A 19,583-nucleotide genomic window follows, 5' to 3' on the forward strand; every position below is an offset into this window, starting at 1 on the left:
TTTTTGATCTGATGAGGGACACGGCTCCATCTGTTTCCTGCTCGTAACGGCTGCGGCGTTCGCCGTCAGATCGGATGAAGACGAATGAATAAACGGAAGGATGAGTCACGGCTTCACGCTCGTGTTATGACAAGTCCTTCTGCTCGAGCGCGTGAGGCTGGAAATATTGACATGTTTGTTAAATGACTTTGAGGGTGGTTGTGTGTAACAATAGTTCCACTGACAACATTTCTCTCCGCTGCTGTTAACCGATTCGACATCTCCGTGTTTACTCGGCTGGATTCCTTTGTTTGCTCCATCAATAAACAAGCCACGTCAAAATATAGAACGCAAGTGCTCGTGCTCCGCTCAGGAAGCCGTTCGCTTCTTTAGAGCGTCTCCCTTTTCTTTCAGCTCGTCATCCACCTCCACTCTCAAACCCGTCCACGTCCTTTCTCTCGCCTCATCCTCTTGTCTGTCCTCCTTCAGCACCTGTCAGCTCTATTGTCCTCCCCTGAGGAAGAGCGAGCCCATGCAGCCATGCTCCTGCGACCTTTTCAATGGCCCTCTCTCAACAGGGCGGGTGCCTTTGTTCCTTGTGCCTTTCTTACCAGGTTTTGGGGCAATCAGCAAGGGGGCATCCGTCTTCCCATTGAGGGAGGCGTGGTGCTCGCTGCTTTCTGGGTGTGATAATGGACCACACATGGTCGTGCTCCAGCGGCTCACCGAGACCTGTGCCCACGCACCGAGGCCCCGGCTCTGCCTCGTCTCCCTCCAAACGGCCCATAAAGCCTTCTCCTCCTCAGCCTTTTGTTTGGGCCCTTTCACTCAGCCCGAGCTCTGCCGGGCTCTTTGTCATCCCGTCTGGGGGCCCGGTGCCTCAGCGTCCACTCCCTCAGCTTTGTTCAATCCACTTACAATATGCCACCAACAAGTATTCCAGAAATGCAATGAATGCGGGTCTCTCTGTCGGTGTGAATGTGCCTGAGTAAAGACGGAGAAAAGGGGTTTTTGATTTCACGTTGCTCGGGAGGTTTTGCTGATGATTTGGGCTGTTTATTGAGCAGAGCCGATGATGTGGATTCATTCATTGGGATGCAAGATGTAGCATAATTCCCAGCATTCCTTTCTTTGCTTTTAGAGAAAATGAAATGATTTTTGCTTTAAGGAGTTTAATTAACATTTTTCCTGAGTGTGGGCTTGTTTTTAACGTGGTGCAGTTTCTAAAACTTGGTCTAAGTTAAATTATTAGTGAATTAAAACCTCATGTATGCTTTAATTGCAGGCAAATCAGCAAGACAGGGCAGACCTCAGACCCAGCAGTTCCCAGCGGTTTAGCAACCCCCATCACAGACCACATGAATCCCAGAAAGGCCTTTTTCTGATCAAACCTGTAGACATATTTATCATACTTGACTGAATTAAAGGGCCAAGAAACAGGCGTCAGAAGTCTGGATACCACACTAAAAACTTAATATATGTCCCTGTGCCTCCACGTGCACTAACATGTCTGCCTTTGCAACCATAAATCTTTATATCCCAGGCTTATTAACTTTCCTTTTTTTTCTTTTTATCTGTAGAGCGGACCCTTTTGATGTTTGACACACATGTCAGAGAGGTTTCTTTCTTCTTTCTTTCATTATATTAGAGGCTTTGCTAATTTAGAAAACTCCTGTCAAGGCTTGTCGCGATTGTACCACCCTGACACTTTATTAACATGAGGCATGCAGGATGGTAGTGATGTAAATTGAATCTTTCACTAGGATCTCATTGTAACCATTTAAACTTTAAAACTGATGTCATTTTACGTACCTCATGAAACCATTCACCAGTTTGCTTGGTTTAATGTACGAATGGCATTGATTTGTTGGTGCTGCAAGAGGGAAGCGTAGCATGCGCTCCTTAATACCAGTCCACTCAAGTAATACGCCCTCCACGCCACATGGTCCTTTGTTGTTCTGCGGCAACACAGGAACACGGTATGGGGAGACATCAAAGGGGAGCGGCCACCTCTTGGTTAGCCTTCGCAGGGGCCTTGAAAAACCCTGTTTTTTTTTCCCCTTTCCACTCATTCAGGTCGCCGTGCTGCCTGTGGTATTTGACGAGATCAAATACCACAGGTCCAAGTGAGTTTTTGAGGTATTGGTGGGTTGAAAAGCTTCCATCTACAGAGCTGGGTCAGATTCTTTTCATAATATCCATCTGACCCGTGTAAAATTTTCAACCCGCTTTGCCACTAACTGTAACATCAGATCTCAGCGATGCCAAACCTTTATAACCCCTCATCAAAAAAATACAAGCCTCAAAACCTCTGAGGGCCGTGTACCGCCCTTACATCCACATTTCTTGCAGCGTTTTTTAATTGTGTCTAATGCTTCACAAAAAAATGTATGTGTGTGGTCACACCCGAGGCCATTTCTCCATTTCATCACAGACCCCTCAGGGAAATACTGAACGACTCTCCCTGCGGATGACTCCACAAACGAAGAAGCAGACAAGCACCTGTCTGTTTAACAATCAGGGCCTGCCCTCCGGACTCAGCAGCTATGGACTGCTGTTGTGTGATGCCTGCTCTCAGAGGAGACTCAGCCAAACACATTGATTACTGCCCACTTTATCCAATTGACTCAGCTCAGTTTGTCCCACAGTAATTCGAAGCTAATGCTACAGCTGCATCAACATGTGCAGCATGTCTGGGTTTTGTTATTACGCTATTTTTTTTTCTTTTTTTATGTTGTGTGCATGGTGGATTGTGGCATTTTCTAAACCCACCATGCCTGTGCTGAACAAATGGTTTGAAAAAATCCAATAGTGCTGACTGCTGCAGTATGTGCTGTGTCTTAGTTTGGAATTCAGTTTAACACGACAGTGGAAACTGAGGAAAATTGCCTCTGAATGTTATTGACTCAGAGAGAGAGATTTGCTGGACAAAGTCTTTTGTGGCGCAGTGACAGGAGTGACATTTCTGGCCATTTCAGGGGACAAAGACCTATTCTTAGATGCATGTATGCTGAATTTGTAACAATAAAATGTCTTAGGTGAGCACATCTTTTTCTTTCAGATTGGTGTTGTAATACTTCCTTTGTGATGAGTTGTTCTTGTGCCTCAGCGGTGCACAAAATCTGAATGTTGTGCAGGCACTCGGTATGTGACTGTCAAGTTGTGCAGCTTTACATTGCCCAAAATAGAGAGTTTGCGTGTCGTTAAGGAAAGGCTGCGTGCGAGGATGGCGAGCGCGTAAAAGGCTTTTTAGTTATATTTGAGCACAGAGAATCAACCGCTGTCAGATCAGCGTGTTTACTTATGCTGGTTTATGTATTTGAGAGATTCTACACTTAGAAAAACTAAGTGAGGAAATCCAAAGTCTGTAAAAAGCACAGGCACTGGTTACCGGGGCGGTACGGTTTATGTGATTTGGTGGCCATAAAATTTCAAATGCGTAAATGAGCTCCTTCGCAAAAATGCAAATTGACACCATGTGGAAGACAAAGCATTTAAAAACACGTAAGAGGCTATTTGGGTTCCTCTTGGACATGTTTATAGGTTTACAAGGCAGTGCTGTCTCACGCAATGGCAGGCGGCACTGCAGATATTTAGCTTCCATATGCATTAATAGCAAGCTTCAGGCCACGGAGATGGACCTGATAGGAAGTTTTTGCTTTCCTCATTCTTTCTTTCCTATTATATTCATCTGCTGCTCTGTGCTCAGAGTTCATTGATAGTTGCACATTTAACTGTTTAGCCTGTAGTAGAGCTGATCTTTCATCTCATTTTGCAACATATAAGCATCGGCCCCCTAAAGCCTTGTTTTCCATTTCCAATTTATGCTAGAATAAATAGCAGATGACCATCGTGCCTTAACCTGATTCCCTCCTTGTGTACCGGCTCACGTTGGCGCTGACTATCTGAGAGCGAGCAGAGGCAAATGAGGCGGCGATATCAGCTATCAGGGAGGTGCGTCAGCGCAGTCTGTCGTAGAGAGAGTCTGCTGATCCCCGAAGGAACACCAAACCCCCGTCCTTTCACATTAACACTGACAGCCCACACACTCACGTGGCTGACGATGGAGGAGGGGGGGGGGGGTCTCGATCTCTTTGTGAGTAGGTTACATGTGCCTTCAATTAGAGCCTGGAACTGGAGCACCAAATGGGAGCGTTACAAAAGGCTGGGTTGAGAGCGGTGTGAGAACACTGGCCTGTTGTGATAGTACCTAATGAGATCACTCAGAGCTGCTCTTTGAACGCTTCCATACATTAATGTAACGATGCTTTGTGTGTGTGTGTCCCGATCTACCAAATCAGCTTTCATGCCGTGTTCTGCTTGCTGCCTTGTGGGGAGCAGAGAGGCTAAAAGAAGTCAGCTTTAAAGGTTTATATAAAGCTAATGACAGCATGATCTCAGCAACGAGCAAAGTAATCAGTCGCTCTCCTCCTCCTGGTCTCCATCTGCCTGCTTTCTGTTAGTGCATTTAGCTGATTGGGTCTGTCTCATATTTGTTTGTGTTTGATTGGGCTTTTAGAAGATGACCAATCACAGCACGGCCTGTAGGAAGATGTGCTGCCAGCGTCCTCCGGCACTTAGGCGGCGGCGTCGTGTTTAAACAGAAAAGCCTCGTAGCCTTGAGGAGAACTGGGACGAGACGCAGCTGTTTCAAATGCTGGAGATAGACGATGGCCGGTGCACTAAAGATGTCTTCTCCTTTCTGCTCCACTGGCATGCTCAAAAGCCCTTCCTGCACCTAAGCCCCCATCCAATAAACATCAGTGAGCAGAGGCCTCTGTGTTGATGTGCCATGATTCAGGCTCATCCTTCAGGGCTGCCGTGCCTCGTAAAAGCCCCTCCATGCAAAAAAGGTTTGGGACGATGAACGGCGACTGCTGGACAGGCAATCCATGGACAGGCACTCGTTTGTTGCTTCTCTGCGTAGACGAACAGGATTTTTCCATCCCGGTCTGCTGGCCCCCTCCATCTGGCGCGGGTCTCGCTGAACCCCTCACTGGGTCGACATCCTCGGCTGGGTCTGGCACGCAACGCGGCCGCGAGCCCAGGAAGGGCGGCCTCCCCTGCATTGATCGCCTTCTCCATGCGAAAGAGAGGCACTCCAAACAGGAGAGGAGGAACAAATCAAACAAATTTATTACCACGTGGCCGAAAAGGTCAGAGCGTGACAAAAGCCCTCCTGTTGTGAGGAGGAGTGCCGTGGAGCGGCCCCCTCCAAACAGAGCCTGGGTGAAGGCCGCAGCATTAGACATGGGTCAGGCTGCGGGGAGACGTGGAGGAAGAACGAGTTTGAGAACAAAGACCTTGCTGTTGTTTCTTGTTGCACTGTGACGTTTATTTAATAAAAACCTGTTTGGTTAAATTCTTCACTTTCGTGTCGGGCTGGCTGAAAAGCCCAAGAAGACACTGAGAAATTACATTTCTTCATTTGGTGACCTTTACGTAAGAAGAAACTCAACTAAATATAGACGCTCAAGTTCATGAGACATTAACATTTATAACGAGTGTTAGTTAGTTTGCTGGCATTCTAGTGGTCAGATCTTAACAAATAGCATGAATCGCATTTGAATCTTTCATTCTAGGAAATATCAGATGATGATTTATCCGCTTGTTCCATTTTTCTTTCTGTTTTTAAAATCATTTGTCCTCAGTTCTGGTTTTATTGGCTGCAGTGGGTTGGTCGGTCTGTGGGTTGGATGGTCCCTCACCTGTGGTCTGATCTGTATCTCAGCAGCTTTATGGGTGGATTGCTATGAAAGGTGCTCCAGATGTCCAGAATGGCTTTCGTGATTCACTTTAAATCTCTTGCCATCGTTAGGTCAAATTTGTTTTGTGTTTGTTTTATTGGTGCAGCAAATATTAGCCTGCTAATGCTAAACTAACATGGTAAACAAGCACAACGCTGCTCATCAGTATGTTAGCATGCTGAAAGTAGTATGGCCTCACAGCTGTGGCTGTAGACGGGTGCTTGTGGTGGGTCAGTGTGTGGCTCCAGATGAGTTTCACCCTGAAGAAGGGAAGTAACTCTTATGGAAACCATGTGAGCTCCGGCCATGCAGAGTTCTCACCTCTGACTGCCCACCACACACTCACAATGATGCAGTCTGTAGAGGATGGAGGGAGTGAAAGATACAAAGCAGCTGTTTCTGTTTGGACAGAGGAAAAGAGAGCGGTAGTGTGTGTGTGTGTGTGTGTGTGTGTGTGTGTGTGTGTGTGTGTGTGTGTGTGTGTGTGAGGCCTGCAGGAGTGACCCAGCGGCTCTTCGCTGTGTCTTGCCACGGCCCTGCACATGCTGACAGATTTATTGGACATGATAATCAGAGTGTATATCTCCCTGCTCTGCCCTGCACAGGCAGCTCCTGTAATTGGCTCCTGCACCTGGAATCGACCACAAACCTCACACGAGTTGGCCTGAAAATGTGACGTGGACGTTTGGTGATTTGTTTAGAACACTCCTGGTTTGAACAGTGATCGAGATTTCATTTTTATTTTTTGCTTTTATATGAAGAGAAGGAACAACGTCCCCATCCGTTGTATTCTACCTTAATGTTTTCATTTGTATGAACTGAAGTGTTGTACAATTTAGTTTTGGATTCTTTAGCATGCAAAATGTCATTGAAGTGTTGGTACTGTTTTGATGTCTCGTTGGTGACTTCCAGACAGCTTAATCAAACAGGGCAGTGGCCCTCAGGCCTCTGCTGGACATCAGAGGACTGAGCAGGACTCATATGTGCCCCTGGCAACTTAACACCGCGGGATTCAGTGCTGGGCTGCCAGGATTCCTGCCCTGTCAGCCTGGTTGGCTGGACAGAAGAATGACTCACAGGTTGCTTGGTTTGCTGACTGGTTAGCTGTGGGGATCAGCATTCAGGTCATGCCCTACTGTGCCCACCCTGTACGGCACAAAGAGCCGATCAGGGATGCTAAACAGCAGGCGAAAACACACTGCAGTGCAGGATGAGCCCGCCCCGCTCCAGACTCAGCGTCTCACTGTCCCAGTGTTTGCTTGTCTGCTGCGCCATGAAATGGAGTGAGTGTGTAGGATTGTGCCAGTGGAGCAATGCAAATACCCTCCCTGAAGGGAAGACCTGTTTCACTTAGTTAGGGAATGCTTCAGGCTGAATTTGACACTGCAACCCCTTTTATTGAGCCTTTCAAGAGATCTCATTTTATGCATTTTACATGCATGGATGTTTGCAGTATGCCAAAAAATTTTAGATTTTTAGAGATTTTGATTTGTTTTATTGATAGGACGTTTATTTTTCTTGTACATTTGTATAAGTTGCAACTTGTAGAAACCTGATCCAAAATACAAACTTAAAGAATCTAAAATTAAAAGTTATGGTGCCAGTGGCTCAGTGTCTGTTCAGACTGGCTTTGCCCTCCACCTATAGAGATCAATGTAGAGGAAACGAGCAGGGGGAAAGTGGCTAATCCCCACCAAAAAAGTCAGCATATATAATGCAGCTACGGAAGTGAAATATTGACGAGAAAGCCTGTATATTAGGAGCACAGAGCACATTCAGCCCACGTACTACACCCTTAATTACTGCAGTCCCTGACCTTTATCCTGATTATCTATGGTGTGGACACTGATGGAGGGAGGCATCAGGTGTCCACAGCCAGGATTAATAGTGTAACACCCTCTGCTTAATTTGCTCTCAGGAATGGTGGAAAACAGGACTGCACACATTAAATTCCTTTTTTTTTTCTGGGACTGCAAGTTAGTACAATTCTGGTCAGTTTGATGGCGAAAAGATGAAGGTGAATGTTGCAGCTGTGAGTGTTTGTTGAACAGGGGTTATTTTCAGGTGCATGAATTAAGGTGAAATAGCGTGAGATATTTCTTCTGTCGAAATGACAAACAACGAAACAAAAAAAGAAAAAGAAAAAAGCTCCTTGGTGTTGTTTTCCTTTATCAAGGGCTTTTATTATAGGCTTACTAATCACATATGTCAAATGGAAGAAAGCAGCCATTCATTCTTGACAATAGGGGTTTTACGGCACCCTCAGTGGTGGCGTGTTGGCTTCAGCCTGCAGCCCTGCAGCCACTTTCTCTGTCCTCTCCAGCCCTCCTCGTCACTGCGCTGCCTGAAATATCAAAGCGTTCAGCAACATTTTGAATTACATTTCAGCCTGAAGATGTGGAGACAATGAAGGGGTTTGAATGTAAGCCAAAACAAATTTGATCTTTTTCTCCATGGTGGATGGGACCCAGGTGCTTTTTTTTTTCCTCCCTGGCTGAGCCAGTCTTAAAATGTAATGCTTGATTACATTTGATCTTGTTTGGTGTCCGTTGCCAGTGGCTTGCGGGTCTCATCCGTATCCCTGTGCTTTAATAAGCTATTTGTAAAAATGTTCCAAACCGTCATTTTTTTCCTCTCATTTGGCAAATTACCCCCCCCCCCCCCCAAAAAAAAAAAAATAAAAATAAAAATCTTTGAGCATTTCACCTCCATCACTGTCCGCATTAATAATTGATGTATTCAAATGAGCTTTTTGAGAGCTGGATTGCTTTTCTGATGCCGCTGAATGCATTAATCACAGGACCATAACGGCACAAAATAGGACATTATTTATCTTTCATTGCATAAAAAGATTTGACAGCAGAAATATGTTGTTCAATAGCCGATAAATACACATTTGCTTTGGTTTATTTCCGTATTTATACAACATATCAGTGAAGAAAACCGCTTGAATGTGTACTCATGGACAGGGGAAAATCCTTTTTTTTTTTTATTAAGTACCATAAGTGCAGTTGAGGTTTGCCATTAATGACCTGCTAGCATGCCCATGGGAAGAAACATGAGACAAAAGAGCTTGCCGGAAACACTGTGCAGGCTACCCCGGTGTCTTTGTGGCCAGTCTCAAAATACCACTGTGCTTCTTTCAGATATTGAAGCTGGCTGATGACATATTGTTGGCAGACCTTCGATCACTTTCCCCAAACTCCCACCAGACTTGTTTTCTTTTCACATGCTGTCACAAATAGAACTGTTTATATGCTTCGTGTTTTGACGGGCTGACTTTCTCTTCAGTGTTTCAACATCCGAGCTGGGCACCACAGTCTGAACCTGTGTCACCTGCAGTGGAATCAGCGTGATTATCCTTTCCTCCTAGTTTTTGTTTGTCTGTCCTTCTTGTGTAATAGCCTCAGAAACCAGCGGATGTGTTTTTGGGGATCTTGGGGAATAATTTGTCTTATGAGTGTGTTGTTATTCTTTTAATAGCATTTATTCTCTTGTGAACGTTTGTGCCATCCGTCCCAAAATGCAAGAACATTTTCCAGGCACAGATTGTGAGACTTGTGCTTTCCCCTCTTAAAGGGATTAGGTAGAGGAGGAACCGAACAGGCTGGCAGCAGCACAGCGGAAGGTAGCCGTTGTGGTAGAAATATTGGCTTTACAGGCTCAACTACAAAGATTGCTACTTAAGCGAAATTGAAGCTTTTCGATTTTTTTTTTCAAGCCTGACTGAAGCCTTTCCCCAAACTTTAACCACATTGGTAAAAATGTTAAGATGTGACGAAACACTGAACTGCCAATACCACTCTGATGTGTGGTAAACGTGAAGCTGGAGCCTGCAGCGACCGGTTCAGCTTCACATACAGGCTGCAAGCAGGGGACTATTTCTTGGCAGGGAGCAGTTACTTCCTGGAGTCAGGTAAGAAGTGGAGACTTCAGGATAACACAATAATAATACAAATGTGATATAATGTATTAATTAGCCAGCTTTAGAGGTATTGGTCGGCAGGTTTTGTTATGCTGGGGCGGAACCATGCTAGCCGCTTCCACCTGTTTCAAGTGTTAATGCTAATCTTAGCTAAGCGAAGGTAAGATAACAGCAAGCTAGCCGGCTCCGGCTTCATATTGAACAGCGGTGTTGATCTTCTCGTCTAGCTCTCTGCAAAAAGTAAATGAGCATATTTCCCAAAATGTTGAACTTTTAGTTTAACCTCAGCTTAAGTTTTTTTTTTTTTTCCGTTCTCAAATTCATCCGATAATTGCTGAAAAAAGGATCGAGCGAGTGGTAATTTGTTTACTGCTCACATGTTGAATGTCCTTCACATATCTTCAATATTTTCGTTTTACTGCCTCTCATCTGGACATAAAGCTTTGGTGCAATTTGCAAACAGAAGCCCGGTATATGCCTTCTGTGGTCAGAATAGGCTTTATTCTGGTCATAGAGCTCTGTTTCCCTCACAGCTTCATCTCAAATTCATTGAGTGGTTGTAAAAGGAAAAACCTGATGACACGTCCTTGGTTTTCAATCTCCTTTGTAATATCCAGGCTCATCTCCTGCGTGCGCCCACTGCTTAGACTCTGCACCGAAAAGCCAATCAATTTTCAATTTCAGATAGCCTCTGTATGTGCATCCTACAGTTGCTGGACCTGGATATTGCTTTCACATTTTAAGTGGAACTGGTCCAGGAGTGAGGAGGTTAGCTCTCACATGATTATTTTACAGATAAGGAGATGAGGAGATAGCAGGATTTCTTTTCTTTTCTTTTTTATGGAAATGATTTTGATCTCAGCAGAAAGGGCTTGGGGTACACCCACACAGGAACTTGTTTTCTCATTTATGCTTTTTTTTTAACGCAAATACTAAATTACATAATTGAATGATAAAACGCTCTCGTCTAATGGTCTAATGGGGAATGAAAAATGAATAATTTGGTCATGAATACTGAATAACTTCTAAGGAATAACGTTTTTCATCGCCTTGCATGGTCTCTGCTTTCTGAGGTGGCGTTGGAGTGAAAGTCATTTTTTTGTGGAGCTATAGTGGAGCCTGTCAGGCCTTTAATATGAGCAGCAGACACCGTGCTGCCTGTGTTTCCTCTGTTCAGTGGGATTCACACTCAGTCATGCAACACTCTTCTAAAAATACTGAGTGGAGGAAATGCTGTTAACATTTCTAGGCTCTCTCGGTTCACCACAGTTTCTCCAATTAGTGGTATTGTGTATACAGTATAATGCATAGACGCAGAAAGCTCACAGAATAGCATTATCCTCCTTGCATATTTCATGCTGTATTTGCATATGCGAGCAAGTGAGCCTTTACCTAAATAATCAAAGACTGTGCTCGCATAAAAAAAATGTAAACAAGGAGAAAGCTCGACTTCACTCACTGTTTGGTCCACATTGTGACAAACAGATTGTGACAGATTGAGGCACATGACCGAGATCCAGACAAGTCGCGGAGGAATTGAGGTTGGCAGCGAGGAGTAGATGCTCCAGACTAATGGGAGGTAGAAAAGTTTTTCAGGGGCTTCTCTTTTTCGTGGTCACATGATCCCCTCGCTCCTCTGGGAGTCGGCGCGTTGGCGCATGGTTCGGGGAGGAATGTGCTCCCGGCTGGAAAAGGTTTGCAGTGCACGGAGAGGTCCTCCCCGCCGTCAGTGCAACTGAGAAATGGGCCCGGCCGCAGAAACTCAATCTACCTCTCCAGCTGGCCTCGTAGTCGAAGAGGGCCTGATGATGATGAAGACCTGCGGAGGATTAATGATTGGCCGTACATTGGGGAGACTGACCATGACTAGTTGGACTATGATGCAAATGTGTTAAATCAGCTGTGGGTGCACCCCATTCTTCTGCTTCGGGTAGTTGATGCAGAGCGGGTTAAGAGGTTACAGCCCCATTTTTCTTCTGTTCCCCAGCTCTCTGCTGGTTAACCAGTCCTTTAGGAGACGATCTGAGGGGCGAGCCTCCTGCGCGGCGACTCGGGGGAGCCGAGGCCGTAAACGCGGTGGGCTCTTGAGCGACTGGCACTGGCTGTCTGCACTTTGATGCCAGAAAAATCTGGTGTGGTTTAGAGGCAGTATATAATGCATCTGGCATCGCTGGCTCCACCGCACTGTGCAATGGAAAAAGAGCGCACTTGTCTCCAAAATTGGTTTGAGATGTAATTGAACCGTAATGCCTCTTATGTGAGCATCTTGCGGTGGAATGAAGATCTCACTTGACAAATGGGCCAGAGGAAATAAACTGGCGTATCTGAGTCATGAAATGGAGAGTTGGGCTACCACCTCCTAAACCTGCTGGTGGAGGGCTGGAGCCCCCATCAGTCCGTCAGAGGAGCTAGAGAAACCCAATCATCTGTGCGCTGACGTCCAAGGCATTTCTATTACATCCCAGCTGATTATTTCTACGCCCCCCCAACGTCCCAGGGCCAGGCACTATTTATTTCCCTTAGATCCATCATGAGATGAGCTACGTCTGCTCAGCCTTCAGCATTTTGTGATCTGATGAATGCTGCAAACCCCGCTGCACCACACCAAACTCCCTGTGAGCTCTCTGGTATTGAGAGGTGTGAGCTGCCAAGGTAAAGTGTTTGAGAGCTTCAGAGCAGCAGAGGAAGCCGTTCATAACTTTTGAATCCACTGCTCTTTTGTTTTATTCATCTATCTCACATTCGTGTTATTTTATTCCCAGATGAAAAGAATGGTTCACTTCTTGACCAGTGCTGCTCCCACCTTTTCTCCACCCATCTCTCTCTGAACTAATTGAGTTTGTTAATTGCGACTGCCGTGAAGACACATTACATCCTGGTGCACTCGGCTTGTTATCACGTGTCATGTCCCATCTATCACGCTTTTAATTGCAACACCTCTGTTATTCCGTTGTCATCCACCTTCTCTCCCCCCTCTCTCTCGGCTCTTTGCGTCGCCTTCATATCGTCAGCGCCACCATCTCCCAGCGAGAGCAGCAGCGGCTGTGTCACCTCATGACGTGGCAGAAAAGATAGGAAACCTATTTAACGCTCCCTGAAGGCGAAACGTGCCTTCCTTTTTTCCCCTCCCTCCCTCAGCCACTGACACACACAGCTTGTGGCTGATCGTGCAGTCACGCAGGTTCATCTCTGACAGAGGGGGGGTCACACTGGCCCCTTACTTAATGTCCACTCGTGCCTGGACAGGCTGAAAGTACACACTTGGCGTTTCAAACATATCTCTCTGTTTTGCACCACTGCTCCTCCATCCCCTGCATGCAGCAGGCAGACTCTTGCTATGCCGATGGCCACCGCAGGTCGCCCTCTCTCAAAGCTGCATTTTGCCAACATGGCGTTCCCCTACTGCGTGCCAGTATTTGTTTGTGGTTAAGGGTGTGGTGCTCTTGCTTAATCCCCGAGTCCACAGCTATAAGAGCTGTGGCTGCGGTGGCAAAGCTGCCCAGAGCCCGAAGCTCGCCCTCTGATTTTCTGTTTGTGAATGCCACATGACCACACTCTCGGGGTAAAGCTGTAAGCAAATGCAAAGTCTCATTTCGTAGCAACCTATATTTTCTGCTTAGTCCGCACTGGTAAAGAATAGCTGCGCATCCTCCTCAGAGAATCCGCTGTGCACTGCCAGAAGAAATACTGTACGCCATAAACACTGTTTTCAGGCGGAGCACTTTTATTGAATGTGGCTGAGTGGTAAAGTGGCCTGACAGGGAGGCAGTGCGACGTTAATGGAATTGGCAACGATGTCAGCGTTCAGCGCTGTATCAAATATTAATTTGATCTGTCCGTCCAGCTACAGCACATGCTGTATGTCATCATCCTCTTCTAATGTTTTCCTGTTCTCTTTTCAGCCGTGCAATCAAGACTAATCAGGACCTGCTTCCAGAGACCCCCTGGACAAACATCTTCTATGATGACTTCTGGGGCACCTTGCTCACGCACAGTGGTAGCCATAAGTCCTACAGGCCCCTCTGCACCCTCTCCTTCCGCCTCAACCACGCTGTGGGTGGGCTGGAGCCCTGGGGTTACCACCTGGTCAATGTGGCCCTCCACGGGGCTGTGACAGGCCTGTTCACCTCCCTGGCTCGCCTGCTGCTTGGAGGCGGCCTGTGGAGCCTGCTGGCCGGCCTGCTCTTCGCCTCTCACCCCATCCACACCGAGGCGGTGGCGGGCGTCGTGGGCCGGGCCGACGAAGGTGCTGCCCTGTTCTTCTTGCTGTCCCTGCTGTGCTACATACGTCACTGTAAGCTGCGGGGCCATGCTGGGCCCTGGCGGCTCGTGGCCTGGTTCCTGGGCAGCCTGGGCTGCGCTGCGTGCAGCATGCTGTGGAAGGAGCTCGGAGTGACCGTCCTGGCTGTATCGGCGCTGTACGATGTCTGCGTTTTCCACAGGCTCAAACTTCAACAGGTCATCGTACTCCTCTACAAGGTAAATAGTTCGCTCTTGCTCCGTGGTTTTACTTTTGCACTTGTATCTGATTTCATGCACCCGCTCTCTGGCTCTCAAGAATCTGGCAAACACCGGTGGAAAGTTGATAATGGTGTGTGTGTGTGTGTGCCTGTGTGTGCACTATATGTGTGTTTTGTTTGCTTTTCATCACAATATGATTTGAAAAACATTTGCCCGTGTGTGCACAGCTGTGTCATTCAAGTCAGATTGTTGTGTTTTCCATTAAAATGCAAGGAAAGACACATGGTGGGACAGCAAACAGAACCTTTATCTCTGTGTCTGTGCAGACATCATGAATGCATCTATTGATGAGTAATCTGAGATGAATATAATTGATTAGAATGATGAGTATCATTGTGGTAATGAAGAATCATTATAGTAATCAGAAAGAGGGAGGTTTATTGCCGACATTCAAATTCTTACAGCCTTTACCCTTTCAGCCTCAGGAATAAACTCCTTCTAATGTGCAAATCCACAATAATCCGGCCTGGTCCACATTATAGGTCCTGACGTATAATTCAAGATGTTGCCTGTTTGAATCCAGATCTGTCCCTTCATGTGGCTCCATCTTAACCAGTCACATGCATTGTTTTCTTCTCTCGGGAGAAACTACATTCTAAATTACTCACTAATTTAGCCAATAAGAAGTCAATAAAATCAAAGCCTATGTGAGACTGAATAGCCAACTGACCCATTAGTGTTAATTACTTTGAAATGGATGATGTCTTTATACAATATAATAATGAAGAGTGAGCTGGAGTGTTCCTCCTTTTGTTTGTGCTATTTGTGCGTGTGTGTGTATGAATGTGTTGATGTGTGTTTGTGTGTGTGTGGGCCTACGCTTGCTTCTTTATCCACATTGGCGAGAGAAGGAGAAGAAAATGAATCCATTTTTCAAAACAAATTGCTGAGATAACAAAAAGGGATGGCCATTTTCTTTTTTCTGGTCGCTTTTGAGGCGTTCAGTCATTAAGTAGCCTTTTTCCCCAACAGCTCCTGTCAGAAGTATTTACTGTTTGCTGTCTAGTCAATGTGACGTCCATGACTCTCCGCCCATCACAACAAATTCAACAAGACATGTGGATAAACGTGACAAAAGGGCTCCAGAGCAGCCAGTGAGAGGGTGGCTACCCGGCACACCCCGGTAAAGAACAACACTTGTTATGTGGCGAGGAGGGACAGGGGCCGGCGAGAAGAGGGGGAAAAAGCACAGAAGCAAAGTGAGAACGTGGTTAATTGAAGAGCAAAGAGCCTCTCCCTTTTACTGCTCAGTGCAGTGTGGAAGAGAAGCGCGAGGCCCTCTGCTGCCGTCTTCTCCACGCTGTCCTCTCATGATTTAAGCCTTATCTGACTCCCCGTGTCCTCTGGAGTGTGGCCCATCCATTGCCGCGGGCAGACAGGCCTTCTAATGGCTTGTCAGGCATGGCTAGACTAGAGAGGAAACGGGGCCAAAAGGGCCAGAGGAGATGATGCCTCATAGCTGACGGTTTTTCAACTTTTTGATTGAAAATCCACAAAGCCTGCTGATCCGGTTGTCTTTGGAAGAAAATGGACTGGCAGATAGTTACACTTCTGGCACGAAGCAAGCCCTGCAGATCTCTTTCATGGTGCGCCATCGTGGTTCACTAAGTTGGCATGCGTCTCGAGGGGCAGATGTGTTCCTCTACAGCACAGCACATGCAGTGTAGCTTCTGTTTGTAATGTAGATAAGGGTTTTTGCCCTGGTGCTTTGTAGTTTTTGTGTAAAAGTGTTTTTTGTTTTTTGTTTTTTTGTTCATTGGCTATCAAAAGAATAATAAGTAGATGATGGCAATTCTCATAAATTAGATGCAGCTCCAAGAGCTTTACATAAAATTGCATAAAAAAATGTTAAAAAAACTTGAAAGATTGTTTGCAAACAATTTAGACTCCAGTGAAAGAGAGGAAAAACTGAAAGATTTCAGTAAAATAAGCGAGGCAACAAGACAGTACACAGAAAATTAAAATTCCAAAAATAAATTCTTTTTTTTTTATTGAGGGAATTCACAGTCGCAAGTTGAATGTTGAAGTCTTCAGTGACCTGTGGTGGAGTGCAGACAAAGAGACGTTAGAGTGGATGTGCCAAACCATTCAGGGGCTTGTGAATTAGCAGAAGATTTTAAAATAGCTTCTAAAAGAGGCAATGAGCCAGTGTAAAGCTGCTAGGATGCATGTGATGTGCTCTTTTACTTGTTTTGGTCCATGCTGTGGCAGTTTCTCTTGTGCATGCTGATGTCTATTCAATATCCTGGATAATCCAGTTACAAGAGCATCGCAATAGCCCCAGAAAATAGGAAAGCATGAATCAGTGTCTTTGCACTGGGAAGTGTGTAGTATCTTTTTTTTTGTGTATTTTTCTATGTGCTGATTGAACCTATTTTGCAAAAATTGTAATTTTTACCTAAAATCACACGTTTGCCTCAAAGCTTTACAGTCGCTTGACAATCTGACACCCTCCATCCCACTATGTCTCAAGACGTTTCAGGGTTTTCTTTAACAGTTGCAGCTACAAAATCATTTCATGACTCCAGTGTCATTGGTAAGATATAAATAATACTGATAATCTAATTGTTGATGTAGAAGCATTAGCAACAATAATATTTGCTGAAGTTAAATACTGAGTGAAGCTCGACAAAATCTCTGAATGCGGCAGTTTTACTTGAACGAAATGATCACAGAGAAAGCTGCAGCTGTATGTCCTTATGTTCATCATTGCAGGCTGCAGCCATCCCAGCTGTCTCTTTTCTGCGTACTGAAATCACAAAGAATACGCACCATCACGTCCAACAAGTTTTAAACGGCAGCAAAAACTGGCAAATGACAAGTTTAACAAACTAACGCAGTCTGAAAAGAAAACTGAGAGTGAGGAAAAGCGAGGCTATAGCTCTCTCACCGCGGGCCGCTTTGCGTCGAGGAGGCGGATGAGGTCCTGTGTGGGTTGTCAGGCACTCTGGGAAAACACTCTGCAAAACAACTAACTGTTTTTCTCTCTGCTGAGAGACAGCTGTAAAGCAGCATATTTTTCTGGAGGTTAGGCTGCCGTATACGGCTTTCTTTTCCTAACATGCAACTTCGAGCTGACAGTTGTCATTATCGTAGCGTGTCATTTAGTCGCACCACAGACAACATAAAAGGAAGCACAGACAGAGAGCTGTCATCATCACTTCAATCACGTTAACTTGGGAGGTTTCTTTCATACAAGACTCAACTGCCTGTAATCTAACACTGCTCTATGATCACAGATTCACATGTATGAGCATTATTGCGACCCGATCTGTAATCCTCACGTCAGACAGTTTCCACTGTAGAGAGAGGCAGCCACTTTGACTGATGATGAGCAAAGGGAGTTATTCCTCAGGGCAAGTCGAGTCTCCGACCGCCTGCACGAACATTAGTTGTGTACGGAGCTGTAAATGATCTCAGTGGAGATAAATACAGTTTCCTCCCTCAAGTCATGGCTCGAGATCTATCAGGTGCTGAAAACTTGGCCGCTAACTCCCCAAACTTAAGTATACGAATGGGAAAGCGGCATTGTGACAGGGGAAAAGGGGAAACCTTTTTCCTTGTTTGAGTACATAAAACGCATCCTTCAGTCAGAGTCTGGCTTGCTGCGTGACTGACGGGCCACGATGGCCCGGCGCTGCGTTTTATCACCGAGCTCTCCACTCAGCTGTAGTCTTTTTGACTTTTAGCGTTGGAAATGGTGCCACTTATCTGATCGTAGCGCCGAGTCAATTACATTACAGTTTTATATCTGCTGCAAATCTCTCATTGTGTCCTTACAGCTTGTGTGTGGTTTGAAGGTTGAGGACAGTCGAGACTGAGCGCTTCACTGTAACTCCATGTAGGTTCATAACTCATTTCATCAAGACTTTAACTGTAGACTCTCTGCTCAGAGGAGAGAGGTAATGCATGGAAATTATCTTGATTTATATATTGCGTAACAGAGCTTGGAACAGGAGAAGCATGCACTACAATTAACCATATGTAAAAATAAACCTAGAAAATAATAGCTTTTCTTTCAGGATTCAAGGAGCAAAATCATAAATAATTGTGCAAAAAGAGACAGCTTACATTAAAGCGTGCTGTGTTTGAACTAGATCAGAACGTATTGTCAGTTTGAATGGACTGTAATTCGTTCGTGTGCTCCTTCTTGCAGGCTTTTGTCTGTGTAACGTCGGCTTCAGAGCTTACATGGATCCATTTCTTCCAGTCATCAAATTAAATTGTCCCTGGGTAATACAAAATCCTTAAAGGGATTAAACAAGCACATGGCAACTTTATATTCTCCAACAGATTCGGTGAACATGAAACATTAGCCACATCATGCAGCGCATTCAGCGTGAAAGCTAATACAAGTTCAGGACCGCTCCAGTCTGGGCTCGTGTTAGCAGCGCAGGCGCTTCTCTAGCTGCAGCAATCAAAGAGGAAGCAGAGATGGCGAGAGGGAAACAATGGTGCCCTGACAGTAATTGAAAAAGCGCATGTTGGGTGATGCCGGAGTCAAAGCTCTTGGCATCCTCTGTCATCCGAGCTGTGTGGAAAGCTTTTATTAAGAGATCTGGAGCAGCCTCTGCATGCCCGAGTGACCTTTCTAGGAAAAACACAGCGCTCTTTATATGAATGAAAGTCACCGTCAGCATTATAAAAAAAGATGTTTTTCCAAGCAAATACATACAAAACACCTCTTTCTTCCTAGATATGCCTGAATAAATGAAACTTTTTAGGATCCATAATGTCATATATACCTTTAAACAATTGTAACCGCCATTCCTCTTCCTCCCTGCAGTCATTAGTGTGTATGTTTAGCATTGAACCCACCAGCACTTCACGGTGTTGATAAGCGGTGCCAGTGTGTGAGTGTGCAGTTTACAGTTTGTTCTAATTAGTTCTTTCCAAGACTTGTCTTCAAAAGTGGAAAAAAGCTGTCATTAAATTGTTTACTCAAGCTGACCTTTAAGGTGGTGATATTCTCCAGTTGCCTTTGTGCCTGATTAAAGCATTTATGGCCATGTGTTCTTATGTATTGAGCTACTCCCAGGCAATGAGTTTATGGCATTCAAATGTAACATAGTTGGCAATGGGGTGAGTGTGCGGTGTAACCACAGTTTATGTGGAAAAACGTGCTTTTTACGAGACTGTTTCCTGCACAGCGTTAGTTAATAGGCTCATTTTCAATAAGAGATAGTGAAACACAATTGGAGCTCCTTAATTGGTTGAGGAAGGAATGTTTTTTTAATGTGATCTCACTGCGTTTATTCCATAGCATAATGCAAGAAATGTCTGTCCTGAGGACTCTGTGTTCTTTCTTTGTTAGTCAACCGATGAAATAAATGTTTGGACAATTGAAGAAGTGAATTTGGCCTGAATGCAAGCTCTACGGTGGGAAAAAGAAGACCTGTTTGGCCCTATAA

General features: G+C 45.3%; 1 protein-coding gene across 1 annotated transcript in view; it reads left to right on the forward strand.

The window, feature by feature from the left end:
- The window catches only part of tmtc2b (transmembrane O-mannosyltransferase targeting cadherins 2b), a 91,461-nt gene that overhangs the window by 27,985 nt on the left and 43,893 nt on the right, over positions 1-19,583 (forward strand). Inside the window, exon 2 of the mRNA XM_041938913.1 lies at positions 13,554-14,130. Coding sequence (XP_041794847.1) covers positions 13,554-14,130 — 577 coding nt within the window. The remainder of the gene's footprint in view (positions 1-13,553; positions 14,131-19,583) is intronic.

This window comes from Chelmon rostratus, chromosome 6 (genome assembly GCF_017976325.1).
Source record: "Chelmon rostratus isolate fCheRos1 chromosome 6, fCheRos1.pri, whole genome shotgun sequence".
NCBI lineage: Eukaryota > Metazoa > Chordata > Actinopteri > Chaetodontiformes > Chaetodontidae > Chelmon > Chelmon rostratus.